The sequence below is a fragment of the Lithobates pipiens genome, unplaced genomic scaffold (genome assembly GCF_037356315.1).
Source record: "Lithobates pipiens isolate NorthernLeopardFrog02 unplaced genomic scaffold, aLitPip1_a1.2 Scaffold_1, whole genome shotgun sequence".
NCBI lineage: Eukaryota > Metazoa > Chordata > Amphibia > Anura > Ranidae > Lithobates > Lithobates pipiens.
In genome coordinates this window covers 154,412,176-154,428,068 of record NW_027507685.1, presented here as the reverse complement: position 1 = coordinate 154,428,068, position 15,893 = coordinate 154,412,176, and the positions used below count along the sequence as shown (strand labels likewise).

Below are 15,893 nucleotides of genomic sequence, written 5' to 3'. Positions count from 1 at the left end.
TGCATCGTAGTTTGCTCCCCTTCCATGGGCATATGCAATTTTAAAGCTTGACATGTTTGGTATCTGTTTACTCAGCATAACATCATCTTTTATATTTTATTAAAAAACTGATATTATATTATGTTATTTGTGCATTAACAGTCATTAAAGTGTATTTTTTCCAGAAAATGTGTGTTTGAGACCTGGTGAGAAAATATTGTGTGACAAAAACATTCAACATCCACCATTTTATTCTCTAGTGTCTATGCCTAAAACATATATATAATGCTTGTGGGTTTTAAATAGATTTCTAGCAAAGAAATTATGTTTTGGAGAGAGATATCAGAATTGGTCCCGGACTGGAAGTGGTTAAGGATTGGGGGATATAATTAAACTTTTGATGTTGGGTTTAATACTGCTATAGAATGGAGGGATCTTACTGATGGATTATCCAAATGCCGCGTACACACGGTCGAATTGTATGACGTACTTAGTCCGTTGAAACACATTTCAACGGACAATCCGCTCGTGTGTGGGCTTCAGCAGACTTTTTCAGCGTGCAGTCCGGAGTACTAAGAATTTCGGTTTGCACAACAATCTTTCCGTCGTACTTTGGTTTCAGCGGACAATACGGCCGTCAGTATGCTAGTCCGACGGACTAAGAATGGCGCATGCCCAGAAAGGATTTACAGGGCGGAAGAGCTCTGTCTTTGTATTGAAACTAGCATATTCGTCATGCTGCTAATTTTGTGTTTTTTTTAATATAGCACATTCTTTTCTTCTTCATAATGCAAGAAAAGTGAAGTTGCTTTGCTGCTTATATTCACACAGAGTTATCACAAATGTCTTTATTCATCCTCATTAGAGGTCGACCGATATATCGGCCGATATTTGCCGTTTTTTAAATAATCGGCATCGGCCGATTTGAGCTGATAAAAAGCCGATTTAGAACTACAGCGGGACTTTTCTATTACAGAAGTCATTTCAGTCAGTGTGAGTTTCCTGAGTTGTCATAGAAACCCTTTCCTCCTCTCTGGGCAGGCTGCCAAGAAAAGAACTAAATGATACAATGTTTACACTGAATGAATGAAGTCATCTCTGTGTGTAGAAGTTCTCAGTTTAACCATTTAAAGACTAAATCTTTTCTGACACTTGTTGCTTACAAGTAAAAATCCTGTATTTTCTGCCAGAAAATCACTTAGACCCCCCCAAAAATTATATATATATTTTTAGCAGAGATCCTAGGGAATAAAATAGCGGTTGTTGCAATATTTTATGTCACACGGCATTTGCACAGAGGTCTTTCAAATGCATTTTTTTTTAGGAAAAAAATACACTATTTAAAAAATAAAAATAAAATAAAAACAGTAAAGTTAGCCCATTTTTTTTTTCGTACAAAAGTTTTGACTACCTGTTTTTATTTAATATATAGGTTTTTTTTTTTTTTTTTATCTAAATCATACATACAAGTAAACTGATTGGAGGTTTGTTTTGTTTAATAAATGTTTAAATGTAAGAAATTTTCTGTATCACTTATGAAGGCTGCTTTCACAGTGGAGCGGGCAGGCGTTGATGGTAAAACGCAAGTTTTAGCGGCTCTTTACCATCATTTTAGCGGTGCTATTTGGCTGCTAGTGGGGCACATATAACCCAGCTAGCGGCCAAGGAAGAGGTTAAATGCGCCCATGAAGCACTGCTGCCAAATCGCATTGCATGCGCTTCAGCAGTGGTGCCCATTCATATCAATGGGCAGGAGTGGTGGAGGAGCGGTATACACCACTCCAAACGTGCTGCTTGCAGGACTTTTTTTTTAAGATCCTGCCAGCGCATTGCCTCAGTGTGAAAGTTTCACACAGACTGCAGGGGAGCCATTTTACAGGCGCTATTTTTAGCCCAAAAGCGCCTGAAAAACGCCCCAGTGGGAAAGGTGTGTTAGATCAAGGGGGATTAAAAAATAAAATAAAAAAGGAAAAAAATAAATAAATAAAATAAAATCGGCCTAACATATCGGCCCAAAAAAAAAAAAAAAATCGGCATCATATATCGGCTATCGGCCGCCATGATTTCTAAATATCGGCATCGGCCAGAGAAAAACCCATATCGGTTGACCTCTAATCCTCATCCTATGATTAATATTCCAATTCGAGAATAAATTAAAAAAACAAAAACGGACGAATTAAGCTGAAGTCTGAAAAGCGCGAATCGTCTCTAACCAAACTTCCACTAACGCAAAGTCAGCAGTAGGAGCCCAAAGGGTGCTTTGCTGTGTCTTGGACTTCCTATTTCTAGTCCCGTCATACGTGCTGTACGTCATCGCGCAAGCTTTCGGCGGACTGTTTGTGTATCCGTGTGTGGCCAAGTGCGTTCGGTAGAAAGTACGCCGGATTGTCCGCCGGATTGTATGACGGACTAAGTACGTCATACAATTCGATCGTGTGTACGCGGCATAAGACATAAAAAGTCCCCAGAGGTTGCCTCATCTCATGAAGGTCTACCTACTACTTAAATATCAGGTCAACCACCTTGTAAATAAGCTTGTTGAAGTTCCATGAGTAGGCAGTCGTAATAGAAATAAAGGTCAGGCCATTAAGTATCTCGGGGTATGGCTAACACCCAAGTTATCATCAACCTTTCATTGCAACTTCCCTCCTCTCCTCAAAATATTATAGAAGGATCTTCATGATTGGCACCCCAAACACTTCTTCTGGTTTGGCAGGGGAGCTATTTGCAAAATGACATGCTCTGCCAAAGGTCATCTACTTCGCACATTACCCATCAAAATTCCTCTGAGCTTTTTCAGATCCCTCCATGCGCTGCAAATGAGATTCATCTGGGCTCATAAACCACCTTGCATAAAATCCAATCTACTGTCTAGACCCAAAGACCTGGGAGGCATACCTTTGAATGACTCCTCGCGACCTTTTTCACAGATTGAATCCAATGTAATGCTATACCCGGATTTGTTTGAAAACCCAGGCAAACACTCGCTTAATCGTAGCTAGAAGACTGCTGGGAATTCATAACAAACCCCCCAAATCCTCATGACACCTCTAAAGGATATAACAACCCCCTGTCCTTCATCTTTCTTCCTACATTCTTATTTCTACTTTTTCTGTATGGGGAAACCCCAAGATATTGTTGTTAGATCACGTTATCTATTTGAGGCTTCAGGCAATTACTGTAGTCTCATTTGCTATTGCTGTTTTGCTAGATCTCTACCCACTGTTTTAAAAGACATAGTTTCACCTCTTTCTATTTTGCTAACATTTAGTAGCATATACACAGCATATGTCTGACCTGTTTTCCATGTATATGTGCAAATTTTTCTTATAATAAACTTTGATGTTAAAAAAAAAAAAAAATAAAGGTCAGCGAGACATCCACTGCAATAAACAATGCAGATCATTGAATACTCACTAAATTTTTTGGCATTGGATTTCTTTGCACCGTCGCCCATGGTGCCACCTTTGAAGTCCTGAGACGAATGTTCTGAAAATTGTCTAATCCGTATATTTGGTTTCCTTGCCCAAAATAACTGTAACTTTTCTCCCAAGGTGCAGCTTCCCTCCTCAGCAAAAAAAAGTCCTCATTCTGCACCATGCTGCTATCTGACTACTCTCGTGTGGTTTTGGGGCTGAGCTATTCAACCACAAGATGAACTGTGCAGGGAGGAGCTGCTTTCTGGTAATGATGTCTATCTGGAAGGTGGAAATCTTTTGATGTTGAAAAGCTCCCTTTATGTGTCACCTCTGTCACCTTTAACCTTTTGTTTTGGGCAGCACTATCTGATTCTCCGTAGCATATTTTGCAGTCCATGCTGCTTTTTGTACAATTCTTGCTATTTTCTGTGGCTAAATTCATCTATTGCATCTTACAAAGTCTGTGGTGGTGCTAATCTTCACTTCCGTTTTAGTTCTGCCTGTACCAGCTTCCTGTGAGATGTTAGCAGATACATTGTATGTTCAAATTGTAGTATGTCAGAGCAGACCAATCACCTATTAAAAACAGGTAGAAAGTAAAATCTAAAAGACTGATGAGAGTCCAGTGAATTATAATGCCCAACTCTGGACTCCTCCCTATGCCATACCCATCCCTTCACCAGCATGTGCTTTGTTTTACTTAAACGGCATCTTTTTGTAGTTAGGCATAGAGTGGGGATTTGTTAAATTCTCTGTCAGGCTATCAGGATTGTCTCTGTCCTAACTGGATAGTCACCCGCTGTTTTTCGTCCCAGTAGCACTAAAAGTGAGGGGAAATTCAAATTTTTGTTATAGTGTTCACAAAGTCCCTGTGGGGTCTCCTGGGACTTTCAGTACCCACAGGATCCCTGCCAGGTCTTCTAGTGTTTCTAGGACATCCAGTACCATCAGGATCCATGCTGGGTCTCCCAGGATTCTAGGACCTCCAGTACCCACAGGATCCCTGCCAGGTCTTCCAGTGTTCCTAGGACCTCCAGTACTCACAGGATCCCTGCTGAGTCTCCCAGGATTTCTAGGACCTCCAGTACCCAGAGGATCCTTGGCAGGTATTCCAGTGTTCCTAGGACCTCCAGTACTCACAGGATTGGAGCTGGGACTTCAACGATTCCTAGGGCCTCCAGTACTCACAGGATCCCAGCTGAGACTTCCAGAATTCCTATGGCCTCCGGTACCTACAGGATTCTTGCTGGGTCTCCCAAGATTCATAGGACCTCCAGTCCGATCCCTGCAGGGTGTTTCAGGATTCCTAGGACCTCCAATACACAAGGGATCCCTGCCCAAACTTATAGGATCCCAGCTGTGACTTTGAGAATTCCTAGGATCTCCAGTACTAATAGAATCCCTGCTAGGTCCGCCAGAATTTCCAAGATTATTATGAACTCCAGTACTCACTAGATCTGTGCTGGGTTTTCCATGATTTCCAGGATTCCTTGACCTCTTTACCTCTTCCAAAGTTCCCAGAAATGATTCTGGGTGTGTTCCAGTTTCCTGTTTATTGCCTACCTGGAGTGACCTGACTCCAAAGAGCTAAAATGCTAAGACACCAGCATAGATCTGACTGCTCTCTCGACGTACCCAACCCCTGTCTGGACCTGACTACCCTCTTGTTTACTGCCTACCAAGACCTCTGCCTGTACCCGACCACTCTCTTGCCTGTCTCAACCTTTTGCCTGGACCATACTATTTTTCTTGCTGCTCACCAGGACCCCAGCCTGGACATAACTACTCTCTCACCTGACAGAATCTCTACTTGACCTGACCACACTCTTGTCTGCAGCCCTGTAAACAGTCTCCACATTGTAATCTTTCCATTCCAGCCACCTCTTCAGTGGAGTGATACTGAGGGCTGTGACCTGGTGCCAGCTTGTAGCAAAGAAACCTGGGACCCAGGGGCGACTGACCATTCAGCCACTCGGGCACTGCCCGAGGGCCCCCGGACCACTAGGGGGCCCCATCAGGGTTGCCGGCCTCAGTAAAACCAGGGACAGCATGTAAAAATCTGTGTTTTTTTTTACATCTGTCTCTGAAATATCCCTTAACGACATCCTTTTGGTCTAAAAATCCTGAGATTATAGCTGCCCCACCTCTCCAGTACCTCCAGTACTTACAAAGTCTGTGGTGGTGCTAATCTTCACTTCCGTTTTAGTTCTGCCTGTACCAGCTTCCTGTGAGATGTTAGCAGATACATTGTATGTTCAAATTGTAGTATGTCAGAACAGACCAATCACCTATTAAAAACAGGTAGAAAGTAAAATCTAAAAGACCGATGAGAGTCCAGTGAATTATAATACCCAACTTTGGACTCCTCCCTATGCCATACCTATCCCTCCACCAGCATGTGCTTTGTTTTATTTAAACTGCATCTTTTTGTAGTTAGGCATAGGGTGGGGATTTGTTAAATTCTCTGTCAGGCTATCAACATTGTCTCTGTCCTAACTGGATAGTCACCCACTGTAATCGTCCCAGTAGCACTAAAAGTGAGGGGAAATTCAAAATTTTGTTATAGTGTTCACGAAGTCCCTGTGGGGTCTCCTAGGACTTTCAGTACCCACAGGATCCCTGCCAGGTCTTCTAGTATTTCTAGGACATCCAGTACCATCAGGATCCATGCTGGGTCTCCCAGGATTCTAGGACCTCCAGTACCCACAGGATCCCTGCCAGGTCTTCCAGTGTGCCCAGCCAATAGAAACAGGTCTGTGTATACATGTATGTGTATACTGTGTGATTGTATACTGTGTGTGTGTATACTGTGTGGCCCCATAATCTCTAATTGCCTGGGAGCCCCATAATCTCCTATTGCCTGGGGGCACCATGAGTTGTCAGTCTGCACCTGCTGGAACCACTAGGATTCCGGTTCAACTTCATCACTAGGGACTTTGGTAAAGACTCCACACCTTAAGTGAGTCCACATCATCTGCCAGGGGCCACCATAACACATCAGTGGCGGCTGGTGCTCAAAATTTTTGGGTTGTGCAAGCAAACGGAAAAATTCCAAAATTGCAGTCTCACTGTGCCATCAAACGCAGCTACTGTGCCCATCTATTGCAGCCACTGTGCCGTCAAATGCAGAAACTCTGCCCATCAAACGCAGCAACCCTGCCCATCAAACGCAGCAACCCTGCCCATCAAACACAACCACTGTGCCCATCAAATGTAGCCACTGTGCCCATCAAACGCAGCCACTGTGCCCATCAATTGCAGCCACTGTACCCATCAAATGCAGCCACTGTGCCCAGCAAATGCAGCCACTGTGCCCAGCAAATGCAGCCACTGTGGCCATCAATTGCAGCCACTGTGGCCATCAATGCAACCACTGTGCCCATCAAACGCAGCCACTGCGCCATCAAACGCAGCCACTGGGCCTATCAATTACAGCCACTGGGCCCATCACATGCAGCCACTGGGCCCATCAAATGCAACCACTGTCCCCATGAAATGCCGCCACTGAGCCAATCAAATGCCGCCACATAGCCCATCAAATGCCACCTAAACTGACAGGCGGGGCAAGGAGTAGGGATGGGCCGAATGGACTCCTGTTTGGTTCACACCAGAACTTTGGAACACTGCAAAAGTTCCTAACTAAACAACGAACCCCATTAAAGTCCATGGGCCCGAACATCAAAAATCAAGAGTGCCCATTTTGAAGGATTATAAGCAAGTAATTGGGCACACAATGATAATAGGGGTCCAGGTCCTGCCCTGGGGACAAAAAATTGTGAAAAATTTCATTTTTAAATGAACAGTGTTTTTTTGATTTTTAAAGTGAAAGCATAAAAATTTAAAATTCCTTCCAATATAGTGCCTGGGGGGTCCCCTTAGTCTACCTGTAAAGTGGCAGATTTGTACCATGTCAAGAATCTTCTGCAGCAATAATTGCATTTATAAAGCCACAAAAAATGACATTTTCCCTGCAAGCTGCCTTTATTTTGCTCAGCAACAGCTGGGGAACCAGTGTGTATGAGGCCACAATGTACTGGGAACAAGATTAGAGATTTTTTGGATACATTCTGTTGTCACTTTGACTTTGGATAAAAGTAACGAGTGTGTAAAAATTGGTCTTTGGGTGTCGGTTGCGCCTTCCCAATGTAACCCTATAGAGGTAATCTTGATGAAAGCAAGAATTGGCCTTGCTGTAAAAATTGCAATGATATTCACCTGTCAAACATGTGCAGAAAAATTGGTCTTTGGGTGTCAGTGGTGCCATCCTAGCGTAACCCTATAGAGGTACTCTTGATGAAAGTAAGAATTGGCCTGTCAAACAGGTGCTGAAAAATTGGTCTTTGGGTGTTAACTGTGCCCATGAAACCTATACCAAAAACATTCTTCCAGATGAAATGATTGAACACCCTCAAATCTAGGCAGCCTTAAAGTCCTGCAGAGATTCCACATTCCAAAAAGACTTAATCAGTTACATCGGCATTAGGGGCTTCATAGCTGGTAATCCAGGACTGATTCCTTTTTATAAAAGTCAAACGGTCCACGGAGTCTGTGGACAGACGCATTCTATGATCAGTAACGAAACCTCCTGCAGCACTGGATGCTCGTTCTGAAAGCACGCTGGATGCAGGGCAGCCCAACAACTCAATAGCATACTGTACAAGTTCTGGCCAGTGGTCTATTCTCATGACCCAGTAAATCAGTGGATTGTCAGCTGGAAATCTCTCTACCTCTGTTTTGGCACAGAGGTAATCGTCCAGATGCTGCTGATGGGATGTGAAAGCTGACAGCCCTGGGCGGCGAGGACTAAAAAAATTCTGAAATGCCTCACTTAGGCGGACAGAAGACTCAAAACGACGTGTCCTCAAGAGATTTTATCTTCTGCACTCTCTGTGGGGACGGGATGAGTTCTGAGACCTTCCCCTTATAACGGTGGTCAAGGAGGGTTGCCAACCAGTAATCATCCTTCTCCTTTATGCCACGTATTCTTAGGTCCTTTCACAGTCTTTGAAGCAGGAGGTTTCCCATGCTCCTCAAAATGGCAGAGGCCTGAGAAGCAGACTCCTCTGGGTCACTCAGGATGACAGCATCTGGAACACAACAGGGATTGTGTCACTGATGCATGCACTGTCACTGCTCACCATCCTTGTGACCTCCTCAAATGGTGACAATACAGTGCATGCATCCTTAATGATCAGCTATTGGCTTGGGGAAAAAAAGCTAAGGCAGCCTGAGCCTGTCGTTGTGCCATACTGGCACAGGTACTGGTTGACGGCCCTCTGCTGCATGTATAGCAGCTGCTGCAGCATTTCCAAAGTTGAGTTCCACCTGGTGAGCATGTCACAAATCAGGCGCTTTACAGGCAGGTGGAATTCCTGCTGAATTTCAGCCAACTGAGCACTGGCTGTGTATGACCGCCTAAAAGGGTATAGACTCTTCTGGTCTGCTTTAGAACATTAGGAAATGATGCACCACCAAATTGAGGACACGTGCCAGGTATGGCCCATGTGTCAACTACTTTCCCTGTCTAAGGGTGGACAGGAGGTTTGAGCCTTTATCGGACACCACCATTCCTGGCTCCAGCTGGCGTGGTGTGAACCACCTCTGGGCCTGTCCCTGCAGAGCTGCAAGAATCTCTGCTTCAGTGTGATCCCTGTCCCCTAAACACACCAGCTGAAGCACTGCATCGCACCTTTTAGCCTGACTCTGGGAATAGCCCTTTGAACCCTTAGGTGTTACCTGATGTTCATAGGACAATTCTGCAGAGGAGGGCATGGAGGTGGCGGAGGAGGAGGAGGGGGTAGAGCTCACAGGTCTGGCATCATCACCACCAGCTGTATGGAGACATAGGGGCACAACAAGCTGCAGCACCAAGCCCTGTCCTGCATCCTTTCAACATGCAAGCAGTGTTACACAGTGTGATGTGAATGAAATATATCATCCCTGCCCGTGCTTGTTGGACCACGTGTCAGCAGTAAGGTGGACTTAACAACTGACTGCCTTCCCCAACGATGCCAGAGAATTCCCTTTGTGATGGTAGAGAGATGGAACAGCCTTACATGAAAAGTAGTAGCGACTGTGAACCTGCCATTGTGGTACAGCACATTGTGCGAATTCACGGAAGGGGGCAGAATCAACCAGGCTGAAAGGCAGAAGTTGGAGAGCCAACAGCTTTGACAAGCTTGCATTCAGACGCTGGGCATGTGGGTGGCAGGGACTGTATTTTTTTTTCCGCTGCAACAGGTGGGGCAGAGAAATTTTCCAGCTACAGTCTACAGCTGGTGGTGTGCTGCTGGCAGATGTGCTGCTAGGACCTGGGACACCCTGTGCTATACCATTATCCCTGTCAGTGGAGGCTTCTGAAAGGTAATGACTTGGTATCGCAGGGGCAGACTGAAGTGGGTAAGGAGGAGGAGGGACAGATTTGTGCCCCTTTTGTGTGGCTTTTAGGTGCTCTTGCCAAGGGGCTGAATGGTTGAACGTTAAATGGCTTGTTAATCATGTGGTACCCAAATGATTGATGTTTTTGCCACGTTTGATGTCTCTGAGACACAGTTTGCGGATAGCAACAGTGCGATCTGCTGCAGATGTGCTGAAAAAGGCCCAGACAGCTGAGCTTTGGGGAGTGGACTGGGAGATAACAGCTGCAGAATGTGATGGAATAGGGTGGCTGCTCTATACTCTTTCTTGATGTCAGCCTCCTTGGGGTTGTGCCGCCTCACCTTCAGTTTCCTCCTCTGCTCTATCTGGCACCCAAGTCGCATCAGTGACCTATCATCATCATCTCCATCTCCTCCATCTTCATCATGACCAATGGAGACAACTTGGCAATACGCTGCGGCTTGGGGAACATAAATGCCAATTTGTCTACCAGTGCAACATCTGAATCCAGTAATGGCTGGGTATCAATAAGGAACAAGTGGCTGACGCTGTGGTCAAATAAATCAGCTGACTCCTCAATGGCTAATGTTGGGGCTATGGCAGGAATAGATTTGGACAAGGAGGCAGGTTTATCCACTCTGGCAACTGCAGGGGACTACACACTTGTTTCTGCTTGTGTGACAGAGGATGAGGAGGATGAGGAATGTTTAGTAAGCCAGTCCACCACCTCCTCTGCATGCTGTGGCTGGGTAGCACGGGCAAACTCACTAAACAGAGGAAATGATGCCCTCGTGAGGACTGACCACCATGTCCACCTTTGTCTATGGACACATTTGTTGCTGGCCCCCTTACAGTGCCAAGGGAGAGCCGTCTGTCTTTCCTTGTTGTCCTTTCAGACATTATTGGGAGGGAGGGGGCGGTGCTTATAAGCAAATGTAAAGAAGAAGTTGAAATCTGTATGTAGATGCACTTTAATCAATGTGAAGAGGTGTTGGGTGCACTTTAATTTGAGTACTCAAACTACACAGACGCACTCCACAGATACACTATAATATACTGTAATATAATGCGCCAAACGTACAGTGACACACAGAACTATATGGGGTTAAACTGGCAGTAATGCACACAGAAGTATATGGCGTTAAACTGGCAGTAACACACTCAAAACTATATGGCATTTAACTGGCAGTAACGCACGCAACACTATATAGCGTTAAACTGGCAGTAACGCACAGAAGTAAATGGTGTTAAACTGGCAGTAATGCAATCAAATTGACAGTGTTCAACTGTCACTACACTGATGCTATCTGAACTGTCCCTACTCTAGCTATACACCAATGTAAAGATTACCGACACAGTCTCACTACACTACACTGAAACTATATGAGCTGTCCCTACTCTACACTAATGTATTTATGAATGACACGGTCTCACTACACTACAGTGAAACTATCTGAGCTGTCCCTACTCTAGCTGGACACTATGCAAAGCTGAATGATGATCCTCCTCACTACACTCACACTATTCCTAGACTGACACTAAACCAGTGTTTCTCAAATCCAGTCCTCAAGCCCCCCCAACAGGTCATGTTTTCAGGTTTTCCATTATTTTTCACAGGTGATTTGATCAGTTTCACTGCCTTAGCAATTACCACAGCCGTTTCATCTGAGGGAAATCCTGAAAACATGACCTGTTGGGGGGGCCTGAGGACTGGATTTGAGAAACACTGCACTAAACTAATATTCTACACTGACAATTGAAGCAAAATAGCACACTAACTAATAACACTGAACAGAGCACTGTTCTATCTGTCTCCATGCAGAAATCACACTGAAAATGGCTTCCATTGAAAGAATACTTTTATACTGTGGGGCAGGAATGAACCATGATTGGATAAAGTCTTCTGTTATCCCACGACCTCCTGCTATCTAGCTCCCTTGTCACCTCCTCCCATGCTCGCCTCCAGGATTCTCCCATGCTTTGGAACTCCCTACCCCAATCTGTCCGACTGTCCTCTAATCTATCGATCTTTGACGATCCCTGAAAACCCTTCTCTTCAAAGAAAAGGGTTTTCAGGGACTTTTCGACAGCAAAGTTTGGACGGAACCAATCCATCGGACAATTTGATTGTGTGTGCGCTTCATCTGACCTTTTCTGTCGAAAAATCTGACGGACTTTCGAAATAGAACATGTTTCAAATCTTTCTGCCGGAACCAGTTCCTATCGACAAAAACGCTTGTCTGCATGCAGGTCCAACGGACCAACAACGACGCAAAGGCAGCTATTGGCTACTGGCTATTGAACTTCCTTTTTCTAGTCCCGTCGTTTGCCATAGCATTAAACTATCGGACTTTGGTGTGATCGTGTGTAGGCAAGTCCGTTTCAGCCGAACTCCATTGAAAAGTCTGTTGAAAAGTCCATCAGAATTCATTCCAAAGGAAAGTCCGGTGGTGTGTATGCGGCATTAGAGTCTGCAAAAGACTTGAGACTGGGGCGGAGGTTCACCTTCCAGCAGGACAACAACCCTAAACATACAGCCAGAGCTACAATGGAATGATTTAGATCAAAGTATATTCATGTGTTAGAATGACCCAGTCAAAGTCCAGACCTAAATCCAAATGAGAATCTGTGTCAAGACTTGAAAATTGCTGTTCAAACGCTCTCCTTCCAATCTGACAGAGCTTGAGGTATTTTGCAAAGAAGAATGGGGAAAAATGTCACTCGCTAGATGTGCAAAGCTGGTAGAGACATCCCCAAAAAGACTTGCAGCTGTAATTGCAGTGAAAGGTGGTTCTACAAAGTATTGACTCAGGGGGGCTGAATACAAATGTACGCTACACTTTTCACATATTTATTTGTAGAACATTTTGAAAACCATTTATCATTTTCCTTCCACTTCACAATTATGTGCCACTTTGTGTTGGTCTATCACATAAAAACCCAATAAAATACATTTACATTTTTGGTTGTAACATGTGGAAAATATCAAGGGGTATGTATATTTTTTCAAGGCACTGTACAGCACATGGCTCAGAAGGGGCCCCTCTGCTGTTCCCAAGCTCTCCTGTTCCACCAGGGGACATAGGATTGCTGCAAAGCAGCCTATAGATAGTTCAGTTTTTTTCATTCATCCAGCTGGCTGGGCTAAAAAAACTGACCCAATTCGCCCATCTACATACTCCATGTGGATGGGGGATCACTCCTGCTGAGATATTGTGTACCGACATCAGGGAGACTGATTGAACGGCATTTATCCAACAGGCTGGTTATACAGTTTTGCACAGAGTGGCCCTGATCCTCGAATTCTGGGGTCCCTCGGTGGCTCTTGCAGCTCCTCCCCGCATCGTATAACCCCCTAAGAGAAGTGCTCTCCCGGGAGGTTACCTTGTGGACCTTCCCGAATCCAGCATTGGGCATCCATAGATGCCGAATGTAGGACTCGGCCCGCCCGCCGGCGCCGCGCCACTGGATTTTATTGACAGAAGTGAGAGCCAATGGCTGCGCTGCTATCAATTTATCCAATCAAGACCTGGGAACCCCCGGGCAGAGGAAAAGCGTATCTCCACCATTGGAAATTCCAGGGCTCAGGTGAGTAAAACAAGGGGGCTGGGGCGCCGGTCACCAGAAGAAGTTTTTCACCTTAATGCATCCTATGCACACACAAAGGCTTACAAAAACCACAGAACAAAATCACGTACCTGTACGCGATTTCTTTCTTCAGGTCTGGGGCGCACAGCGAAAGCCATTTAGCGGGTCCGGCGGATCTGATGCCGCCCGTGGGGACCTGCCGATGGTTCCCGAGGTAGACAGAACGGTAAACAAGGAAGATCATCCCTCTGTCAGAGGGAAAGATGGAGATCCTGTGTTTCTGCCAAGCAGGAACACGGATCTTTGTCTTCCCACAGTCAAAGCACCCCCCAGCCCCCCCAGTTAGCAAGCACTCCCATGGAACAACTTTAACCCTTTGATTGCCCCAGATGTTAACCCCTTCCCTGCCAGTGTCATTATTACAGCGACAGTGAATTTTTCTTAGCACTGATCACTGTATCGGTGTCACTGGTCCCCAATAAAATGTCACTTAGTGTTAGATTTGTCTGGCGCAATGTCACAGTTCTGCTAAAAATCGCTGATCGCCGCCATTTCTATTAAAAATATTAAAAGTCCAGAAATCTATCCCATAGTTTTTAGACCCTATGACTTTTTGTGCAAACTGATCAATATACGCTTGTTGGGAAAAACACAAAATAGAATTCATATTGGCCTAAATTGATGAAGAAATTAATTTTTTTACATTTTTTTCATTGGGCATGTTTTATAGCGAAAAGTAAAAAAAATAGTTTTTTTTCTAAATAGTTTTTTTTGGTTCAAAATAAAAACAGCAGAGGTGATGAAATACCACTAAAAGAAAGCTTTATTTGTGGGGAAAAAAGGATGTAAATTGTATTCATGTACAGTGTCGCACGACCGCACAATTGTCAGTTAACCACTTTACGACCAGCGCACGCCGATGTATGTCCATTTTTTGAAAAGGGATATCTCGGTAACGGCAGCAGCTGCTGCCACAACCAAGATATCCATCTCTTCAGGTGCCATTTGTGTGTACAATAATGGTGCGGCAGAGGCGATCGGGTCCTGTCTGTGCCTGGGTATGGAGACGAGTGAGGCTAAGATGGCCCCCACTCGTCTCTATACCATAGGAGAGCGGAAGCGACGTCAAAACGTCACTTCCGCCCATACCTCTTAAAGGCAAATTTTTTCAAATGACTTTTTTCTTTTTTTTTGTATTTAAGTCCAAATATGAGATCTGAGAACTTTTTAACCCCAAATCTCATATTTAAGAGGTCATGTCATACTTTTTTCTGTTACAAGGGATGTTTGAATACCTTGTAATAGGAATAAAAGTGTACCATTTTTTTTTAAAACACCTCGTGAAAACGGTAGCCAAACCACACATGTGAGGTATCGCCGTGATCGGTTGAGCGAGAACAATAATTCTACCCCTAGTCCTCCTCTGTAACGCAAAACATGCAACCTGTAGAATTTTTTAAATGTCACTTTTTGGAGATTTTTGAGGGTAAAAGTTTGACGCCATTCCACGAGTGGGTACAATTTTGAAGAGTGACATGTTCGGTATCAATTTACTCGGCATAACATTATCTTTCACAATATAAAAAAAAAATTGGGCTAATTTTACTGTTGTCTTATTTTTTTATTCAAAATGTGAATTTTTTCCAAAAAAAAGTGCGCTTGTAAGACCGCTGCGCAAATACGGTGTGAAAAAAAGCAATGACCGTCATTTTATTCTCTAGGGTGTTAGAAAAAAACACAATATATAATGTTTGGGGGTTATAAGTAATTTTCTAGCAAAAAAAAACAAAACAGTTTTAAACATGTAAACACAGAGTCTGAAAAAGAGGCCTGGTCCTTAAGTAGTAATTCGGTGCAGTATCGCAAAAAATGGCCTGGTCAGGATGGGGGGGGGGAGGTGAACCTCCTGGAGCTGAAGTGGTTAAAGCTCACCCACCCGCCTACCCACACAAATACGTACGTTGGTCCCGCACACATATGTAAACAATGATTACATCACATGTCAGGGATCACCTCCATGAATGACAGAGCGATAATTCTACCACCAGAGCTCACATTTAATAAACTGATGGAAAAGCTTTTAAAGCATCACCTATGGAGATATTTAGGTTGTGTAGTTTATCGTCATTTTAGTATCTATTTACTCATTATATTTTACATTTTACCAACAAATCAGGCATTATATTTTGTCTGTTTGCACTGAGATTCAATAAACTGTATTTTTATTTTTTCTTGAAAATTTTCATTCAATAAATGGCTACACAAATATCGTGCAAGTAAAAAAAAAAATGCAAAAACCACCATTTTATTCTCTAGGGTCTGTGCTTTCAGAGAATATATCATGTTTGGGAGTTCCATGTATGAGAGGAGTGTCAGAACTGGCTGGGCAGTATGTTCAGTGTCCCAGATGTGAGGACATTGTGGTTACCTGGCCTCCATGCGCTCAGCTCTCATACTTCTGGGTACACGGGGCCATTTCACGCGCAGGAAGTCAGGAGCGGGAGCGCGCACATCACAAGAAGTTTGTGT

The 15,893-nt window shown here is 44.2% G+C and overlaps 1 protein-coding gene across 2 annotated transcripts in view; it reads right to left on the bottom strand.

Annotated features, from left to right (window-relative positions):
* Window positions 1-15,870, bottom strand: part of SH2D3C (SH2 domain containing 3C) — a 145,738-nt gene extending 129,868 nt beyond the window's left edge. The window contains exon 1 of one of the 2 annotated variants that reach the window (XM_077478722.1): window positions 15,793-15,870. Coding sequence is in view for 1 of the 2 variants with exons in the window: in XM_077478721.1 (XP_077334847.1) it covers window positions 3,397-3,436 (40 nt within the window). In the remaining variant the exon portion in view is untranslated. Of the gene's footprint in view, window positions 1-3,396; window positions 3,597-15,792 lie in introns of those variants that run through there. The other variant, XM_077478721.1, reaches the window with a different exon arrangement.
* Between the last annotated feature and the right edge of the window lie 23 nt (window positions 15,871-15,893).